Here is a 14,311-nt window from a genome sequence, read left to right as displayed (position 1 = left end):
TTTTGTAACGAATAAGTAGATAATAAATGTTTCCTAAAAAAAAGTAGATAATAAATGTTTCCCTCCAAAAATGATGTTGTGATTGTGATTTGTGCCAAACACGGCAGTAGAGTGTTAGTTTTTGAGCAGCCCATGTGGTTCATTAAAGCCAATCCTCACTTCCTTGTACCAAAGTTGAATTGCACATCTGGATTTTTGTTTGCAGATGTATTTATGGCTTATTATAATTCTATGATGGTAATTGCTCTAAACGGTCCATGAAATGCTCAAAGATTCGCGAAAACAAATCATCAGAAGCTATCTTTCGATATACTTTTAAGCAGAGAAAATATATATCGAAAGTTGCGTTCCGATAGATTGAACAACCCTCGTGGATATGTTGAGCAAGCATCTTCTATGCTGGCTCATAAGAGATGTCAGATGAGGGATGCAATCAAGTTAGGCTTCCTAAGATCGTTTTCTTCTTTGACATACATTATCAGTGAGAAATTACGTAAGACTCTTCTGATAATAGAGAGTTAAGATCCTCTCCATTTATGATCGTCTTCATTCTTCCATTTGAAGAGATAAAGACAAAAAATTGAAAAAAATATAAAATAATTAATGATGGTGAGACTCATTTAGTGCTAGAGCTCATTATCAATTTTATGTGTCTATCTCTCTTCAAATTGCATATTCCATTTGTTTTGCTAAATGGAGAGGATCCTTGCTCCATTCCATACAAGAATACTATAAGCAAACCTAACTAGTTGTTCACAAATCTTGTCAATCTCATATTAATGGCATAAAAGAAGAGTTATTAATTATAGATCTTTACTAACTTGTGTCCTAATGACATATGCTTAACATGTGTCTTAAAAATATATGCTTGCAAGGACGGATCTAGGGGATGAATTTGAGCCTCTCGCTCCTCATCTCACACACAATTGTAGTATAGTATCATATGTGTAACTAAAAAAATATTATTAACATATGTTAATGTTATATTACATACATATTGTGATTATAATAGATTATAATATAAATGTATTGTTTGTGCAAATTAATTTTACAAAGACGCCCACTTAGATTCTATCATTTAAAAATATCATGATTTTTTTTTCAAACACATATCTAAATAGTGATATGTGATCAGTTGTATGTGTAAAATAATTTTACACTAGCAATGTTTACAAATTAAATTATTAAATTTTATATATATTGAATTACTATGATAAAGTTTTATGTACACTATATTAATATTTTTGTTCAGCCCCCGTTTGATTGCTTTCTGGATCCGTCCATATATGCTTGCAGTTGCTAGTAATTATTTCGGGTATTGTTCATATACCATCATTAAATATAATGAAGAATCAATTTTTGCTTACATTTTGTTATAATTTGGATGTTCCAAATTTTACTTATATGTTATGTTATTATGATCGAATTATAGCTTAAAAGAGTTCAAAGGTTAGTATCGACTATAATATCAATTCAATTCAGGTTTCATATTTTGTTGGTGGTGAGTTCGGTTTATAGCTTTAGGTATTTGAACGAATGAAGGTTAAATATACAATTTGCTCACTAAACTTTTAGGACCGAATCAACCTGACCTCTATAATATCAACAATCTAACCAAGAGCACTCAAATGAGATGATAATGGATCTCTTTCAACTAAAACAGATGTCATCGGTTCAAATCCAGCCTTGAGAATGCAACAATGGTCGCTAAAGTTGCATGCAAATGATATCCGATTCATACAAAAAAGTCCAAAATGTTACCTAGAACAGTAAAAAGTTAATTTGGTTTGTTTGTCCTTTGTTGATATTCATCTAGACTAAATGATAATAAGTTGGTAATGTTAGAAATGCATTCGAAACAAAGTGTATAATGACATTGACACGATCCTATAATTTTAAGGACTAAATTAAATATTTATTTTTTTACTCATTATGGCATTGACATTGCATTCATTTACATTTTTTCTCAGTTTTTCTACTCCCTCCGTCTCTAAATAATAGTCGTTTAAGGTTTATGCACGGGTATTAAGGAAATGATTAATTGTGTTGATTTTGATGGTAAAATTAGTATCATTTACTAAAACACCCTTATTAATTGTAGTTAGTGGAGTAGTTAAGTTGGATGAAATTCAATAAATAAGGGTATAATAATGGAAAAAAATAATAAATGCTGCATTGGTATTCTAAAGTGACAATTATTTTGAGAAAAAGAAAAAATGGTAAAGAGACAATTATTGTGAGACGGAGGGAGTATTATTTTATCTGATATTAGATGAGTTTTAAAACATAGTGTATAATATATATGCTTAAAAATCACTATTTAGTTTAACAGACATGATTTGATTGTTGTTTAACAACTCAGCGATGTTTAAAACATGATAATTTTGAACCAGGTTTTGAAAGGATTGAAACAAGCCTGTATGACCCGCCTAAGGATGAAAATCATATACATATACATAACCAGTGAAGTAAGCATGTTTCTTTTCATAAAAGATTCCAATGAAGAATATCATCAGTTATGACCGTTCTGAACTATTTCCGGAGAAGCTCAACAAAATCACCACGACAATTTACATTTCAGTCACAATATCTGATATAGCAGAACTAGACTAAAGAAGAATTAACATGATTACATAGAGGAATGTGTTGTATGGACAAGAAGCCATTATGCAGAAGAATGGTAGCAGCCAAAGCATCCTCGTATAGATAAATGTTTATGTACTGAGGGTACTGGCTTGGGCTCAGCCTCAGTATCAGGTTTTTCGCGCGGATAATGTTTATAGAAGGAGTTAACTGCTCCTGCTACCCCATCTTCATTTTTCATGGCGTTAGCAAGTTCAACAGCACGCTTTTTCACCTGCATAAAAGCACAGAGCAATATATCAGAAGACATGAGAAAACGAATAGATGAAAGCCTCTTAAGTTATCAACGAACGCACAACACTGGTTGGCCTAATTAATAGGTAGTATCAAATGTGATATATGGAAGACCATTAGAGGTGATATTTGTCAAGATTACATTTATATGATCTTCTTCAATACTCTTTTGCAAGAGTTGCAAATTGTGTACTGGTCGTTTATTTGATTTTGTCTCCGAAATGTACTGGTCACTCCCATAGCATAATATATAAATCCTTATATTTCAGATGATAAACGATACCAGATAAGCATAAAATATTTTCTATTCTTGCTCAAGGTAAACCATAATCTCCTTTTCCAGGTTCCATTATGGTGTCAGAAGCTTGTGCATGGTGAACAAGGATGAAATTCATTCTGCATGCTAATGCGACATTCACAATATTAACTGCTCCGATCACAATTGAACATTACCTCTGGATTCAGCATAAAGCGTATGGCATCAACCAGCCTTTCCAACGTAAACTCCTCTACCCGGATGGGTGCAGGGCCCACTCCTCTGGCATGCACCCGCTCTCCCCAAAATGGCTGGTCCCCAAAGAATGGTACGACAGTGGTAGGGCACTACAAAAATAAAGAAAAGTGGTACTCTACTGTAAGATGCATTTATAATATAACACTGATGTTATAATATTTCACATTGCAATAAATATAATTACTTCTGCTCTAAGACTGGCAGCAGTTGTTCCGGCGCCTCCATGATGAACCTGAAACATTCACAACTATCAACCAAGACCCATTTATAGTTTAAAACAACTGTACTTTCTACCAAGAAAAGTTTAGTAGGTACCACAGCAGCGCATCGTGGAAACAGCCAATCATGCGGGCAGTTGTCCAGTAAGTACACAGATTTAGATGTATTTAGTTCTGCCACTAAGAAAGAGAAATCACTACATGAATCACAATTAGAGCAGCAAAAAAATGTAGTATAATGATTGGCATGCTTGAAGTAGAAATCAAGACTCACAATTCCCAAGACCACCCCACCCTTTGTTGATGATACCTCTCTGCCCTGTTTGTAAAGAGTTTAATAAAAGAATGTATTTTGATAATCAAGATGATTAAGTTCAGAATTAGAGTTTCATATAAATTTAGGTTTGTAGCTCCGCTGTTTCATATTGCTGGTCTGATGAATGCCTTTTTTTAAGAGGTTAATTGATCTTTCCAGAACTGGAAGTATTCTTCTTTTGCTTCTAAGATGAACCTTTGATATTGTTGCTTCTAAATGTAAATTCTATACTGATACAAATTTCTTTCAAGACGGATCTCTAATATTCAGTGGAGTTTGGAAAAAGTCATCCATAAGTTATGGACACTTCCTCAAACACTAGAAAATCTGATCTTTTAACTTTCCTTTTCACAGAAATTTCCCAAGACAATTAATGATCAAAATAAGTCAAAGAACATTTGATTCAATGCCAGAGTATGGGACATACCAGTGTGAATCTTATACATCTATCTGTTATTGATCAATGAATTTAGGCGAAATTTATAATATGGAAAAGTTATACTTAAACAGTGGATTCCCTAGATTAATCAGTGTGATCAGATGACCTAAACATGTAGTTATAAAAACTCACGAGGCTACCAAATCCAACATAGATAGGCTTTTCTCCTTCTTCAAGCCAATCTACTAGCGATTTTGGCGGTTCATAATTTGAAGCAAGGTCGAGGAAACAAAAGCCAACAATGTCAATGTTAGGTCCCCAATCTGCAGATCAAGAATTTAAAAAAAATCAGGTTATCACTACATTGTTCAAAAAGCAGCTCAAGTCCATGACAAACTAAGCCAGAGAAAGTGGGTGCGTAAATTCAAAAGAAACAGACTTATGATGCGACAATAGGCATTAAGTAGCAAGTATCGACCCTATATTAAAATAACCACTTCTAGGAACTACAATGGTACATCAAGAGGGCAACAGTGCGGACTATAATGATATGAGAGTACACAATTGATATGCATCTAACCTTTTGGTTTAGGGACCAAGTGGGGGCTCCAAATATAACCATAGGGCATATCAGGAGGGGAGGTGTAAGATCCGCGTAGATAAGTAACAGCTCTTAACTTCAGCTTCTTCTTCCTAAATTCATTTATCAAATCTCGTATTCCAAGCCAGATTAAAGCATCAACTATTTGATATGACAGCTGAAAGGCTCAAACACAACAAAAAAAACATATCTGACTTAGACATGCCATGGGGGTAATTAATAGAAGTTAACTTCAGATTAACAGAACGACCACTAGACTCACTCTTAAGATAAACTTGTCTTAAGATAAACTCAGTCTTGTCTCAATTTCATGGACATATATGTATGGACCGGGTTCAGGTCACATACAACCCGACCTAACTCCTCCTTTGTACAACCCTATAAATGACCAACACCTAATTTTTCTTCTTCTTTTCTTATTTTTTTTCTCTACTTTTCTCCATCTTCATCTTTATTCACCGTCTTCATAAAAAAACTCACAAAATCAAAACTCGAATTCATAAAACATTTTTCTAGTTATGAATGCTTGAAAAAAAATTGATCCAAATTGGACCTAAACTTCCATGGGTCTACTAGACATGGCAACGAAACTCGTACTCGCCGGTACCCGTCTAAATCAAACCTAAATTAACGGATTTTTACCGCTTTGATCGGGTTTGTATATGAGTTTGAGTTTTTCTTGATTTCAAAACATGGGTACGAGACGAATAACAGGGATGTACCCACCCGAACCTATACACAAACCCGTACTGAATGTAGAAAATCAATTTACTACCCCTTTTATATAAATAGAAACCCAAACCATAAATCATTTCACTCACGCAATCATAGTCTTAGTCTTTCAGATGACACTCACTTATCATAGTTCTCTCTTTTCTCCTTCCATAACTCTCTTTGGTGGAAAATGCATTACAACGTTGAACTTGAGACAGAAAAATATTTTTATTTTTGTTTAAAAAAATTCCCACCGCATACTTAAATCTGTTGAGGACGGAGATGATATTCCATTTCTCATCCCTGGTGGATACGTGTAGGGTGTTCCCACCCCGTCCCATTACCATATATAGGGTCTACTACACTATACCTACCTTCACCATTTTTTGTTTCGTTTTGAAAAAACTTACTTTTTCTCAAATAAATATATTCAATGTCCTCGTGAGTTTAACTCAGTTGATATGAACAATACATAATATTTGTAAAGTCCGAGTTTAAACCTCGGCCACCACAAAAAAAAAAAACAAATTCAATATATTTATTGAGAGGAAAGAACGTCCCATCTTATTTAAACAAAAAAAAAATAAATTTTAATTTCAAAATCAAATCTAAAAACAAATCGGAGACCCTATATAAACATTTCTCTAAATCTCCCAAAATCGAGGGTTAGGGTTTTCACTTTTCAAAATCCCAAAATCATCAAAACCCAATTCACCATCACCAACCATCATGGCATCATCATCGACAAAGAAGATGACTCTATTGAGTTCCGACGGCAAAACGTTTGAAATCGACGAGGCAGTCATATTAGAATCAACAATCATGGACTTGATCGAGACCGACGACACTGAAACCCCTATAACCAGCAAGATTCTAGGTATGGTAATTGATTATTGCAAGAAACATCATGTTGAAGCTGCTGCGTTTGCTGAAGAAGAAAAGCCTTGGAAGACCGATGAAAAGAAATCCGGTGAAGATGTTCCTAAGGCTGCTGCTGAAACTTGTGCAGAGAAAGAAGTGAGTAAGGAGGATGATCTGGAGAAGTGGGATGCTGAATTTGTTAATGTTGATCATGTTACGTTGTTTGAACTCTTTCGGGCTGCGGCTTATTTGGGTGTTGATAGTTTGCTGGAGCTGACATGTTGGACTGTGACTTCGAGAGATTTCTCTCCCAAGGAAGAGGAGGAGTTTAGTAAGGAAAATCAATGGCATTTTGAATGAATTTGTGTTTTATTCGTTATTATTATATTTTAACATCGTACTTACAATCTCAGATAAGGATTAGACATGTGTATTTATGTTTTGCTTTGTTTTATTCATGAATGAACTGCGATGTAGATTTATATATGCTTGCTTGGTACATGTTTTTTTCTTTCTTTTGGTTTATATGCTTTTCGTTTTATTCTAACATTTTTTTTTTTTTTTTTTGAAATTCCACCAAATAAATTTATGTTGGGAATTGTAGAATTTCATAGTGATTTTAAAGTTAGCGTCTTATTTGAGAGGAGCCGTCTTGGGGTCCGTGGGATTCGGGATCCTCAACGGCCCTAAAGAAAGAGGACTATAGGTGTATGCTTAAGCTGCACAGTCGACTCCCAAAAGAACATATGTATGACGTTTGAGTTGTACCTGAGCAGAAAATGCAAACACACTCACTTTGTATCACAATACATGTCGCAGTCAATCACTATCAATATTTTGCAGACCATCAGATTATTCCTGATCATTTTGACATGGGTAGCAGGTCAGCGTGATGAATGATCCATGGGTTCGAGGTGGTCATGGTAGCTGGATTCAATCCCCACAAAGTCAGGGTGTGCATAGTTTGCATGTGTCTGATTTGATAGTTGACGAGGAACGAGTCTGGGATATTGATAAGCTTGAATCTTTGTTTCCAGATGATATGGTGCAAGCTATTCTCGACACACCACTCTTTGCAGAAGTTCAGAATGATAAAATAGTGTGGATGATGGAACGTAACGGGAGGTATACTGTTAAGACTGGTTATAAACTTGCTATGATGGAGTTGTTACATACTGATCGGTTCCATGTTGAAGGAGAGTGACATAGAATTTGGAATGTTAAATCCCCACACAAAGCACGTAATTTGTTATGGAGGATTTGCAGAGGGTGTGTTCCGACGCGTCTCCGACTACAATCACGGCATGTACAATGTGAGGTGATATGTCCCTGGTGTGATACGGATGTTGAGGATGATTGGCATGCTTTTGTGGGTTGTATGGTGGCGCGTGAGAGCTGGTATTGGGCAGGCCTTTCGACTGTGCTGCAACCGCGAGTTGGAACTATGAGCAGTTTGACAGATTTTGTTTTTGATATATGTCGTTCCGAAAGCCGAGACATTGCTGGTCGGGTGGCTTCACTTCTTTGAGAAATTTGGGTTGCACGTAATGATGTCATTTGGAGTCTTTTTGATATAAAGTTGAAAAGGTAGCTTGCTGATAGACCAAAACAAATTTTAAGAAGGCTGATTTAGTTCTTATCTTCACATTAAAAAGTCACTGTCATGGTTTTTCACTATAATTTCAAGTCTTGACCAAATTAGTTTAGGTCCTAATTCCTCAGTTTGGGTTTGCTGTAACTACATACTCCCTCCGTTTCAAAATGAGTGTCGCTTTAGCAAAAAAAAATTGTTTCAAAATGAGTGTCGCTTTCAGTTTCCAATGCAATAATAACTTTTTCTTTTCAATTGTACCCTCCAATTAATACTCTGTACACTACTTCCAAAATATTACTTTTAAAACTAACCAATAGTTAATAAGAATAATTTGGTAAAATAACCATTCTCTTTTTCTTAATCATTGCATTTCTTAATATGTGTGTAAACACCTAAAACGACACTCATTTTGAAACGGATGGAGTATTTAGTAAGGAAACACTGCTGCGTAGTCAAGGGGGAATTTGACATGCATTAAATTTCAAAACAAATTCAAGCTTCAGCCAAAATTAAGTGTAGATGGAAAAATTTAGCCAAAATTATACAATTCATCCCTTAACTTAGTTTCGGGCAACATTTTCATCATTTTTTTTTCCCAATTTAGTCATCTATGTTATAAAATGTCAACATAATTATCTTTTTTATAAAAGAATTCAAAAACTCCGCAAAAAAATCATCAAAAACTCGAACAAATCCAAATCTTCATCGGACAAACCTAAAAACTCATATTTCATTGAAAAAGTTTCATAAAAAAATGATAAGATATTAACATTTTATAATATAAAAGACTAAATTGGGACAAAAAAATAAATAAAGACAAAACTGTTATCTAAAATTAAGTTAAGGCCTCGCTGTCGTTTTAAGTTTGATGTTTATAACAAGTTGGTCTTTTGTTACAAATTAATCTGGTCATTTAAGTCATAGAATATTTACATCGTTAACCATTTTTTCAGCCAACTTCATTAAAAGGTGTTTACGAACAATTTAACATTAATGTGATAGGTCCAATAGTGCTTATAACATTAAACATGATTTGCTCAAAAAAAAAAAACATTAAACATGATTACTTACACATATTTTCTTCATCGTCTTTTTGAATTCAAGCCTAATTTTACATTTAATATGTTATCAAAAATATTATAAAGTAAATAATCGATCAATTTTGTGTCAAATGAAGACTGAATAAAAAGCTCATGTACCTTAGTTTTGAGAGTGGTGATTTTAGACACACCAACTTAACGTTTAAGTTAATGCTTTTCAAGAGAGCTTAATATAAATATAATAGTGTAGATATTTTCTGACATAAAAACGAAATTGTAACTTTATAAAAGAGACAAATCACGATGAACATTGGAGAGGTGCATTAAACGCATTTGAAATTAAGTAGGGTAGATCCAAACCTACAATAAAGTAAAAAAGCTTTAGATAAAAGTTTTTTTTTTTTTTTGAGAGAAGCTTTAGATAAAAGTTAACAAGATGATGTTTGTGCTTCATCAAAAAAACAAGATATGATGTTTGTAACTGTATAAAAGTATAAACCTTCACCTCTAAATATAAAATTTTATTAAAAATTATTTTCCCTTTTGTAGAATTTCTTTAAATTAACTCTTACTTTTTTTAACAAAAATATCTATTGTTAATTTTGTAACGAATAAGTAGATAATAAATGTTTCCTAAAAAAAAAGTAGATAATAAATGTCTTGTAAAACAAAAGTAGATAATAAATGTTTCCCTCCAAAAATGATGTTGTGACTGTGATTTGTGCCAAACACGGCAGTAGAGTGTTAGTTTTTGCGCAGCCCATGTGGTTCATTAATGCCAATCCTCATTTCCTTGTACCAAGGTTGAATTGCACATCTGGATTTTTGTTTGCAGATGTATTTATGGCTTATTATAATTCTATGATGGTAATTGCTCTAAACGGTCCATGAAATGTTCAAAGATTCGCAAAAACAAACATCGGAAGCTATCTTTCGACCTACTTTTAAGCAGAGAAAATATATATCAAAAGTTGTGTTCCGATAGATTGAACAACCCTCGTGGATATGTTGAGCAAGCATCTTCTATGATGGCTCGTAAGAGATGTCAGATGAGGGATGCAATCAAGTTAGGCTTCTTAAGATTGTTTTCTTCATTGACATACATCATCACTGAGAAATTACATTAGACTTTTCCGATAATAGAGAGTTAAGATCCTCTCCATTTATGATCATCTTCATTCTTCCATTTGAAGAGATAAAGACACAAAAAATTGAAAAAAAATATAAAATAATTAATGATGATGAGACTCACTTAGTGCTAGAGCTCATTATCAATTTTATGTGTCTATATCTCTTCAAATTGCATATTCCATTTGTTTTGCTAAATGGAGAGGATCCTTGCTCCATTCCATACAAGAATACTATAAGCAAACCTAACTAGTTGTTCACAATTCTTGTCAATCTCATATAAATGATCGCATAAAAGAAGAGTTATTAATTATAGATCTTTACTAACCAGTGTCCTAATGATATATGCTTAACATGTGTCTTAAAGACATATGCTTGCAAGGACGGATCTAGGGGATGAACTTGAGCCTCTCCCTCCTCCTCTCACACACAATTGTAATATAGTATCATATGTGTAACTAAAAAAATTATTATTAACATATGTTAATGTTATATTACATACATATTGTGATTATAATAGATTATAATATATATATATATATATATATATATATATATATATATATATGTGGGTTATGATAGAAGACACCTTTTGTGAAGGTGTCTTTTATCAAGTTACTCTATGAGCATTTGCGAAAAGACACCAACTTACTTTTATGAAGGTGTCTTTTAGCAAAGTTATAACTAAAAAGTGAAAATCACACCTTAAGGTGTGACTTGACAAAAGACACCACCAAAGGGTGGCCTGTAACAAAACCTATATATATATATATATATATATATATATATATATATATATATATATATATATATATATATATATATATATATATATATATATATATATATGTGTGTGTGTGTGTTGTTTGTGCAAATTAATTTTACAAAGACGGCCACTTAGATTCTATCATTTAAAAATATCATGATTTTTTTTTTACACTAGCAATGTTTACAAATTAAATTTTATATATTGAATTACTATGATAAAGTTTTATGTACTCTATATTAATATTTTTGTTCAGCCCCCGTTTGATTGCTTTCTGGATCCGTCCATATATGCTTGCAGTTGTTAGTAACTAGTGTAACGCCCCGTGCCAAGCACGGGATACATTTTATTTAAAAAATTTTAACGGGTTTTACACGAAAATAGGTTTTTCAAATATTCTTTGATTTTTTTGGTTTGATTTCATTCCAGAATTTTGACATTATGTTGTACTTTATCATCATATTTAAAATTGAAACAATAAATCACTGTTTATTGAGACCAAAAAGGTTAAATTTTATTAAGATATAACTATTTTTGTGAGAGTGGCAAAATAGTGATAAAATAGTGATATAACAATAAAGATATAAATATTTTTATCGGAGTCGCTTTTTTAAATTCCCTGAAGATAGAAAAATAGTACATTCAAACTGATATATCTTCAAAATTAATTGACAAATAATTAAAACAATAATTAAATATTATAATGTGTTATATATTTAAAATGAAAAAATGAAAACAAATTAGGATCACTCATTCAAATTCAATTCAATGTTCTTGTAATGTATCTCTGTTCTTGTAATGTATCTTTGTACTTTCTTTCAATATCCACCAGAGTTGGTTTAATTTCTTTCATTCTTAAAGGCTCACTTAAGTATAATTTCTTTTATTGAATCCTTATTATTTTTAGTGCGGAGGGAGTGTGGAAGCTAGGAAAGTCAATTGGGTTAAGTGGGATAAGATGTTTCTTGGTCGATATAGTTGTTGCTTGGAGGTTGGTATAGTGTAGAATTTTAACTTATCTTTGTTAAGTGAATTGTTTTGGATGCTAATATGGATCAATGAGTTTGCGATTTAAAGTTTTAGCATATTAGAATAGGTTGGAGGGAGTTCATGTGAAGAGTGGGGACAGTTAGGCGTATATGTGGTAGAAACACTTCCATAGTGCTAAAATAGGGGCGGAGATGGGGATTTGAAATTGGTTTGATGACAACTTGACGATAGTGGAGAGTAATGAGAAAAATACACTTTTTTGCCATGATTCGTGGTTGTAGAGTGGTGTATTATATTTAGAAGACTTTTTTAGTTATCTCAAAATAACTGTGCCATTTAAGGAGATGCGTAGGTTAGAGTCGGATGGGGTTGAGACTATGTCATAGAAGTTTTTTTGGAAGGAGGTGCAGGGGATATACTGTTGTTCTTTGTTGGACAACATTTTTTTAAGGCTAGCGTCATTGATAAGTGAACATGGAAAGTTGATCATGGCGAAAGGTACCCTGACAAAGGGGTATATCATCTGATGATGCAGGTGGAGCATGATGAACCTATGACTCTAAAAAAATCTCATTGGGAACAAAGTAGTTCCTCTAAATGTCTCTCTCTTTTCGTGGAGGCTCTTGAATAACTGAATCTAACAAAGGATAACTTAACTTGATGGAGTATTTTAAATATGGACTCATTTTTATGTTCTGACAGGTGTGAGAAAGAGGAAAATGTTAATCATTTTTATTTTTAGTGTGAATTCTTCGATAATATTTGACATAATATTCTAAAGTGGTTGGATAATTATTGTGTTCTTCCCATTAGTTCTTGCGAGAGTACTCTTAATGGTTCTCAACGGTTAAAAAAAAAGGTTTATTTTAGTTTTTAGTTGATTTTGTTGACTTGCATTTGGATTATTTGGAAGTACATAAATTCTTACATTTTTTTTCACAAGATTAACCTGTTTATGGTATTGTTAGATAAATTTACAATTCTCATTTAGTGGTGGCAAAATGCTAAGAAATTAGGTTCGTATTTTGAGTTGCAATGTTGCTGGAATAGTCCTTCTACTTGTCTTGGTTATTCTACCTCATGATTTGATTCTTTTATACCTATGCATCTCGAACTTTGTATTTTCCTTTGTTAGGCACATCTTGTGCTTGAAGGATTTTTAATATAATTGATTTGACGTCTTCATACAAACAAAATCCACCTTAGTCAAGACACCAACTACATCAATATATAATATCTTAAATGTTAAGTAACTTAACACTAAAATTTTCACGTTGTTAGAAAAGGGGTGGAGATGGAGGTTCAAAATTATTGTAATGATAAAAATATGATTCAAATATATATATATATATATATATATATATATATATATATATATATATATATATAACCAAACAATTACATTGATGGTTATAAACTATTACCTTGAAACCATTTAATTTTTGCTAACATAATGACAACAACAACATTTTTAGATTCACCAGAAGATAGAAAAGAGTTCAACTCTTCAACATACTCTCCAAAAAGAGTACATTTAACGCGATACCTATTCAAAATTGTCAAAGATTATACAAATATTAATTAATACCATAATACATGTTTTAAAAAATACACTTACAAAAAATCAAGCTTACCCATTTGACTCCAGTTCAATGACATTCATCTTAATTTTTCCACTGTCTCATTGATATTCTCTTTAAACACACACTCCAGTCATGACTCCAATTACATCAGGTGCAGGTGTAAATGAATACACGTTTGTTGGGACCAAAGCAGTTTACGTTTTAGATAGTTTGACTTTTGTGTTGATTTGTGAAATTCAGTTTGTATTCGCTGCGTGATGGTCGACACGAACCACTGCTGCAAGCAACAGCAAATGAGGAAATCGTGAACATCATTCCCTCTTGGAGCTGCTCCTTGAACTTGTAGATCAATGTTCATCGTATAGACACACCAATTCGATCACCCTAGATAACAAAGATTAAAACACTGTACTTTAAACAAAAAAAAACAAAAATGAAATGAAAAAAGTACCTCTCGATCTTTTAGAACCAACTCCATGGAAAATGGTAGTTTTTTTTTTTGTAGTCTTGAACAAACCAAGCACGAACAACCCTCACAACCAATGTTCACGATTGTTTTCTTGGCGAAACATCATAGATGAAATCGTGTTTCGTAGACATTTTTCTTTGCAATAGAAAAAATTACGGAAATAACTTAGAATATAGTTATCAAATAACCAGATAATAGAAACTATATTTTGTGATTCTTGTGTACTCGTACCCAAAGGCTCTACTATTTATATAGAAAAAT

General features: G+C 32.7%; 1 protein-coding gene, 1 long non-coding RNA gene and 1 pseudogene across 4 annotated transcripts; 2 read left to right on the top strand and 1 right to left on the bottom strand.

The window, feature by feature from the left end:
• Nucleotides 1–2,464: 2,464 nt before the first annotated feature.
• LOC146908860 (sterol 3-beta-glucosyltransferase UGT80A2-like) lies at nucleotides 2,465–5,398 on the bottom strand. Of its 2 annotated transcripts, XM_085727491.1 has the most exons (7): nucleotides 5,168–5,398; nucleotides 4,885–5,062; nucleotides 4,497–4,627; nucleotides 3,707–3,928; nucleotides 3,576–3,623; nucleotides 3,331–3,480; nucleotides 2,465–2,857 (listed from the first exon to the last, which is right to left on the bottom strand). In XM_085727491.1, the coding sequence occupies exons 2-7, from the start codon at nucleotides 4,931–4,933 to the stop codon at nucleotides 2,666–2,668; spliced, it is 792 nt and encodes a 263-aa protein (XP_085583617.1). In that variant the 5' UTR covers nucleotides 4,934–5,062; nucleotides 5,168–5,398; the 3' UTR covers nucleotides 2,465–2,665. The 2 variants fall into 2 exon arrangements, with proteins under 2 accessions (XP_085583617.1, XP_085583616.1); XM_085727490.1 differs by having other exon boundaries at nucleotides 4,885–5,398.
• An 833-nt stretch (nucleotides 5,399–6,231) lies between these two features.
• LOC146908859 (SKP1-like protein 1B pseudogene) lies at nucleotides 6,232–6,981 on the top strand (annotated as a pseudogene). The gene has a single exon (XR_015019666.1). The product of XR_015019666.1 is annotated as an SKP1-like protein 1B pseudogene (transcript).
• A 103-nt stretch (nucleotides 6,982–7,084) lies between these two features.
• Nucleotides 7,085–8,181, top strand: LOC146908858 (uncharacterized). The gene is made up of 2 exons (XR_015019667.1): nucleotides 7,085–7,433; nucleotides 7,518–8,181. It is a non-coding gene; the product is annotated as an uncharacterized LOC146908858 (long non-coding RNA).
• Nucleotides 8,182–14,311: the final 6,130 nt, after the last annotated feature.

This window comes from Medicago sativa, chromosome 7 (genome assembly GCF_051527215.1).
Source record: "Medicago sativa cultivar Bolivia chromosome 7, Bolivia_mono, whole genome shotgun sequence".
Taxonomy (NCBI): domain Eukaryota; kingdom Viridiplantae; phylum Streptophyta; class Magnoliopsida; order Fabales; family Fabaceae; genus Medicago; species Medicago sativa.
This window is presented reverse-complemented; position numbering and strand designations above follow the sequence as displayed.

What these genes read in the sequence shown, in the direction of transcription:
- LOC146908860 (XM_085727490.1), bottom strand. Translation starts at nt 4,933, where the DNA reads ATGCCCTATGGTTATATTTGGAGCCCCCACTTGGTCCCTAAACCAAAA. An exon ending in CTTGGTCCCTAAACCAAAAG is followed by an intron (nt 4,628 to 4,884) that starts GTTAGATGCATA and finishes CTTGATCTGCAG; the next exon opens with ATTGGGGACCTAACATTGAC. An exon ending in ATGTTGGATTTGGTAGCCTC is followed by an intron (nt 3,929 to 4,496) that starts GTGAGTTTTTAT and finishes CTTTACAAACAG; the next exon opens with GGCAGAGAGGTATCATCAAC.